The following is a 6,534-nucleotide window of genomic DNA, read 5'->3' on the forward strand; positions in this document are numbered from 1 at the left end:
CCTGCGCTTGGTATTTTCCAGGCTGCGGAGGTACAGCTGACGGGGCTTGGAGCCCCGCCCCACCCCGCCCAGCCGGGTCCTAGCGCCCGCCCCCATCGCCCCCGAAGAGGACCTGGGGACCAGTCCTCAGGCAGGGGTTGAGGAGGGGTCCAAGATGATAGGGCTCTGAGAGGAAGAGCGAGGAGGTGCTAGAAGAGGGATCCTGGAAGTTAATTGTGAACCCTTTATCTCCAACACCTTCCCACACTCACAGGTACACACCTCTGCAACAGCCTACTTAAGACACACAAGCAGCTGTCCCTAGAACCACCCAGAGACATCCCCACACCACACCCCTCAGACCCAAAGATGGGCACACTCCCACCACAATCAAGAGCCCACAGCTTGCCTCCCCTACCAACCACTGGCCTCAAGGTTCTCAAGGTGGCTAGACTTGGGCAAAATCTCCACTCCCATCGCACTCCCAGCTGGGAGCTTTAATCCTCCTCCAGTCCCGGACTCTGGTCCTTGTCCACCCCTAGTCCTCCTGCGCACCCCTGTACACACCTCCCATGGATTAGACTAGGCTTTCCAGAGCATCTGGCTCCAGAGCTCTGGGGCTCCCTGGCCCTCCCCAGGCAGAGCTGGCCAGAGCTCCACAGCCACAGGGGAGATATGTCCACCAGCACTCCAGCCACCCCTTCCAGCCAGAGAGACTGCTACCTGCCCCCTGGGTCCTAGTGCTAGCTCTGTCTCCAGCTGCTCTGTGTTAACTGAGGCCAATAGCTCAATTTTTCTGAGGCCAGGCCAATATGAGTGTGGCAACAGGCCCAAGGCTGAGCATTCACTACCCTAGTGACTAGGGAGGGCTCATCGTGAGCTCCCCTGGATGGGCAGCTAATAGGGCACAAGTGCCCCATCACTTGCCCAGTGTCATCAGTGAGTACATGGCCAACCTGCCAAGATCCCAGATCTCAGCCTCCTCCCACCCCAGGGTTCCCTTGGCTCTGGCTGCCCCATCTCTCTGGGCCTGAGTTTCCCATCTGTAGAATGTGAGCATCAGAATGTATAACCTCCTAGCCTCACCATCCTCGAGCTCTAGGATGGAACAGCTTTTCTTAAAGGTGCTAGAGAAAGATGAGTTGTCACGGTGGATTCACAAATAGAGGTGTTTCTTCCTCAAGTGCTTAGGGCTCTGAGACATTTGTGAATCAGGCCCAATTTTAAAAGTCAAGGGGGTGAGGAGGGAACTGTGATGGCAAGTCACCCCAAGGGGCATTCTGCAAAGTAAGTCTTGTAAAATGAGTTGCAGGTCCCCATGTTACCCTGGATCTCCAGTGTGAGCAGCACAGTCAGATAATCATCCTTGGCTCTTCTAACCCACATTCTTTAAGTGTGTGGTACTGGGTGGCCTGGGGGTGGGGTGGGTGGGGGTGGGCTCTGGGTTCAAGAGGCCAGGGCTCTGGCTCCCTGCTATACACATCCTCTGCCTTCACTGCAGCCGTAGGCAGTTCACTGCCCCTCCCCTTGCTTCAGTGGTTTTATCTGACAGCCTCATACCCAGGCTGATGAGAGACTCAAAAGAGGGGTGTACAGAGCCTGTTTTGTGAACTGTAGCCTCTGGGGTCTGCCATGAGGAAAAGGGAGAGCACTGGCCTGGTGGCTTCTGCCTTTTTAGGGCCCCAGTGACACCCATCAGCTGACAGCCAGGCACCAGGACTATACACCTCTCGTCCCCATCGCCTAGTACTGGGAGGAAGAGATAAGGCTGAAGTGACAGCAGGAGATAGCAGTGAGGACAGGCTCACAGGGCTTCTCCACCCCCGAGAGCACTGCCAGTCTGAGACACACAAATTCAGGGAGGTAGTGATGGCAGAAATCAAATCAGCACTCAAATCCAAATATAGATTAACCAAGAATGAATCTTTTGGGTCTTGGGTCAGAAAAGGTGGGTGACCTGGTACCCCTGGGCTCAGGTGGCCATGCCCTGGGCTCAACCCTGCCTGGAGGTTTAGGCCAGGCTGGCTGGAGCATAAGTCCTCCTTCATCAACAATTTGCCCTTGCAGGCCCTCCCAGTCCCCCAGGAATTTAGGTATCTCTGGCTCAAGGGTTCATAACAACCGCCCGAACATGCCTGGATCAAAGCAGATTCATATCCCATCTCAAACACCCCTGAGCAGCAGACAGAAGGCTAGGAGGGCTGGGATGCGTGACCTGGGGGAGGAGCCTGGAAAGGAGTCCTAGGATTTGGTGATAATGGCACCCCACTCTAGTACTCTTGCCTGGAAAATCCCACGGGCGGAGGAGCCTGGTAGGCTGCAGTCCATGGGGTCGCTACGAGTTGGACACAACTGAAGCAACTTAGCAGCAGCAGCTTCCCACAGCCTGGAAGTGCAAAGTGGCTGCTACTGTTAAGTCACTTCAGTTGTGTCCGACTCTGTGCGACCCCATAGACGGCAGCCCATCTGGCTCCCCCGTCCCTGGGATTCTCCAGGTAAGAACACTGGAGTGGGTTGCCATTTCCTTCTCCAACGCATGAAAGTGAAAAGTGAAAGTGAAGTCGCTCAGTCGTGTCCAACTCTTAGCGACCCCATGGACTGCAGCCTACCAGGCTCCTCCATCCATGGGATTTTCCAGGCAAGAGTACTGAGTGGGGTCCCATTGCCTTCTCCGGTGCAAAGTGGACCTGGGTTCAAATCCTGTTGATACCATTTCCTAAACGTGTGACCAAGAGCAGGTGACATGTCCTGTCTGAGTTTCAATTTCTTCATCTAGAATAATAATACCTACTCTCTGAGAATTATTGCAAGGAAAAGAGTTGTATACATGTCGGTTTCATGCCCAAATTACTAAAAAGAAGGGGAAAGGTAGGGAGGAATAAATACACTGTTCAAAAACGGCATATTTCCTACAAAAAGTGTTAAGGAAATACCTTGATAGGATGGTTGTTAAGGTTCTCATGAAAGAGTAAACAGTGGAAAATGTTGGCAAAGCATGACCCTGTCTGCCCCTGCAGCCCCTGTCCCAGTCACAGGGGTCAATAGAAAGTGGATTGGGTGGAGGTGCCCTTCCGGGCCCCAGCCCCAGGATGGGGACAACACCAAGCAGGACTCAGAGTCGGGTGGAAGGCGGGAGCATGTAGGAGAAACAGAAGGTGCTTAGCAAGCTGAGAGGCATCATAAGAATGCGAGGAATCATGGCCCAGGGCGCTGAGAAAGTGTGGGTTTTACAAGTGCCCCTCACAGAGAGAAGCTGAGGTGTGGGAGGAATAGGGACGCCCCTAAATTAAAGTAAGACAGAAGCCATCTGGGGACCACAAGTACCCGGTAGGACTCCCGGAATGGGGTGGGGGGTTGTTTGGAGATATTCACACCAGTTCTTGCTCACTGACCCCTGCCAGCTGTTGGAACAGAGTCAGGACACCTGCCTGGAGCCATCCATGACCTGGTCCATAACACTGCTCTCTCAACTCCCCTCACTGAGCTCCCATCAAGACTAAAGACCTGCAGACTAACATCACCTGGCCACAGCCCCTAACTCTACAGATGAAGAAACAAAGGCCCAAGCAGCAGGGTCAGAGCACAGATAAGATCTTAGGTCTCCCAGCTCCTAACCCAAGGCTCTGTCCGTGCTCCCCACTTATATGCCACCTCTTTCACTACCCTAGGGGTGACCTTGGGGGCAGTCACCACCTTCTTCAAGATTCCTCCCCTGCCCAAGTGTCCTAGACAATGAAGGGCTTCCATGTCCTGACTTGCTCCTGGTGCTCCCTCCTACTCACCATCTAGTCAGACAGACGGAGGGCTGCCTCGATCTCCCCTCTGGGAGATGAGGAGAAGGCCCCCCTAACCCCTTCTTCCCCCAGCTCCTCTCCTCTGGGGTAACCAGCCTTGCCAGTTTGGGTGAGAAAATTCCCAGGTTGCCTAGGGGAACGAGGCTGTATCCTGGGGGCACCGTTCTAGAAGACTGAGCAATGACCTGTGTGATGTCACCAGGAAGCAGCAGAGAGGGGATTCCAGAGGCCCCCCTGGAACGGCTGAGGACAGAGCACTCTGAGGCCCCCAGGGCTGGCATGGCCTTGAGGGATGTGTCCTTTACAGTTTGATGGCAGGCAGCAACAGGTTCAGCACCCTAGTCCCACCTGGAGCCGGATCTGAGTGTTTGCCCAGGGTGGGTCTCCTACCCCTGCTGGGCCTCACTGAGTAAACAGCTCAAACACTGCCCTGAATGAGCTGCTAGAGCCTCAGGGAAACACAGAGCACACAGTCAGAGTTACCCACATCCCCTCTCCTGCTGGTGACGCTGACACAGCCAAGTGCTGTGATACGAACAGAATCAGTCAGTTCAATTCAGTCGCTCAGTCGTGTCCGACTCTTTGCGACCCCATGAATCGCAGCACGCCAGGCCTCCCTGTCCATCACCATCTCCTGGAGTCCACCCAAACTCACGTCCATTGAGTCAGTAATGCCAGCCAGCCATCTCATCCTCTGTCATCCCCTTCTCCTCCTGCCCCCAATCCCTTCCAGCATCAGAGTCTTTTCCAATGAGTCAACTCTTCTCATGAGGTGGCCAAATTACTGGAGTTTCAGCTTCAGCATCATTCCTTCCAAAGAACACCCAGGGCTGGTCTCCTGGGTGACAGAATAGAGGGACAAAAATAAGTGATTAAATAGTTAATCCCACTAGGGGATTATAAGTAGAAAAATATGGGAAACTCCTGTAAATTAATGATTACTCGAAAAAGCAGGTTTGCTTAACCACAAAACTAAGCAGGCTTGCTTAGCAATAAAACCATGCAACAGAGCACAGAACATGCCCCCAAACAATAAAACAGTGGTGGCATGAGACCCACATCCAGACCAGTGAGCTCAGTAAGTTAATGACCCCCAAAGCAGGCTCTGTGCACACATAAAAAAAACCCCATCATTTATGGGAAGGTGACTTTTCAAAATGAAAGACCCTCACTGTACTGAGACCTGAAGAAATTTTTCGAAAGTCCTATGACAGTCCTGGCCTAACCATACAGGGAGGGACAAGTAAACTTCCCTGCCCTGTCTGGGGAGGAGCTGCTGATGGAAACGTCACGTCTACTCAAGAGAGACAAAGAAGGTCTTCTCCCCCTCCCCACTTTTCCTTTGATTATAAAACTGCAGCCCACTAAGTTCTGGGGGCACTTCCCACCCATCTGCTTGTAAGCCTCACAAGGGTTTTATTCTCATAAATCATTTCTTATCTACTACTTTGCTCTCGCTGGATTCTTCTCCACGCTGACATGAAGGACTGTGGTATCGAAGCTTTTCGGAGCCCCGCTGAAACGACCCCAGTTGATCACACCCATCTCCTGCCTCAGTCCACACAGCCACATACCATCTCAGTCTCACGCGGGGGAGTCCACCAGGGGCACGCTGGCTTGAGCACGCCAGGTCACCCAAGTAGGCTTGCCAGATAAAACACAGGACACATCTTGAAACTTGATTTTCAGATAAGGAAAATCACTGTTAGCATGTTTCAAGTATTTGCTAAGTCTGGCAACCTTACACCTGGGGCCCTGTCGTACCCACATCACACAGCCTCAAAGAGCTACACACCAGTCCCCTCACAGACCTCAGTCTCTTGCCTGCCCTGGGAATGAGGTCAGCACCTGGGTTACAGCTGTTGCACACACACACACACACACAAATGGCCTGGCACATCCCTCTCTGTGAAGAGGTCCTTGGGCAGAGTAAGAGTCTACCACACTCATTTTGTCTAACCTTCACAATAACCTTAGGTGGAAGGTCATGCTGGGACTCTTAGCCCCATTTGAAAAATGAGGAAAATAAGGCCCAGCAAGAAACAGAACCTATTTGTGGTATCCCCACATGTGATCTCCGGCAGGGGGTAGAAGGGGTGTAAGGGAAGTCTTATTACACCTGGGCCAGGCTGTGTCCCTGGCAGGTCTGAGCTCCTCAAGCAGGCCTCTCAAAGGAGCCTCTTCCCGCCAGGAACAATAGCCTAGGGGTTTAGGGGTGGGCCCTCTGACCCTTCCCCCATTCAAGGGTGATACTAATAGCTCCCCAAGAGGCCCCTCTAGTTCCAGGAGGTGGAAACTGTTCTGTCAGGGCACTGCGGGCTCAGCTTTGAGATGAAAAAATATGAAGAAACCAGAAGAAGGAAGGTGTGGGGGGGCGCTTCCAGAAAAGAAAGCGTCATCCCAGGGCTGGAGCTCTTGCCCTGGTAAAAGGGCCAGACAACCTAGTCCTCCCCAAAGACACACAAAGACACCTCCACCCCCACTGCCATCCAGCCTGAGCACAGAGCTGAAGGCAGGGCCTGGGGTCAGGCAGATGGATCAAGAGCCTCTGACAGAAAACTCCAGGGCTTTCAGAAGGTTGCATCGACCCAGCAATCGAACTGGGTTCCTGCAGGCGGCAGTGCCTAACAGACATTAGCAGGAGGAGGACCGAGCCTGCAGAGTGGGTGCTAGCCATCTGGGTCTGGGGCCCTCCCAAAGAGGAAGTCCCCATGGTTCTACTCTGGGCCCCACCGACTGTGGGCAAGGCCTGGCACCTTTC

The 6,534-nt window shown here is 53.5% G+C and overlaps 1 protein-coding gene across 2 annotated transcripts in view; it reads right to left on the bottom strand.

Annotated features, from left to right (window-relative positions):
* STARD10 (StAR-related lipid transfer (START) domain containing 10) overlaps positions 1 to 6,534 on the bottom strand; it is a 33,918-nt gene that overhangs the window by 23,824 nt on the left and 3,560 nt on the right. The window contains exon 1 of one of the 2 annotated variants that reach the window (XM_010849500.1): positions 547 to 652. The exons of the other annotated variant lie outside the window; for it this stretch is intronic. Coding sequence (XP_010847802.1) covers positions 547 to 553 — 7 coding nt within the window. The 5' untranslated portion in view covers positions 554 to 652. Of the gene's footprint in view, positions 1 to 546; positions 653 to 6,534 lie in introns of those variants that run through there. 2 annotated transcript variants of the gene reach the window in all.

This window comes from Bison bison, unplaced genomic scaffold (assembly GCF_000754665.1).
Source record: "Bison bison bison isolate TAMUID 2011002044 unplaced genomic scaffold, Bison_UMD1.0 scf7180017864284, whole genome shotgun sequence".
In the NCBI taxonomy this organism is placed as follows: Eukaryota; Metazoa; Chordata; class Mammalia; order Artiodactyla; family Bovidae; genus Bison; species Bison bison.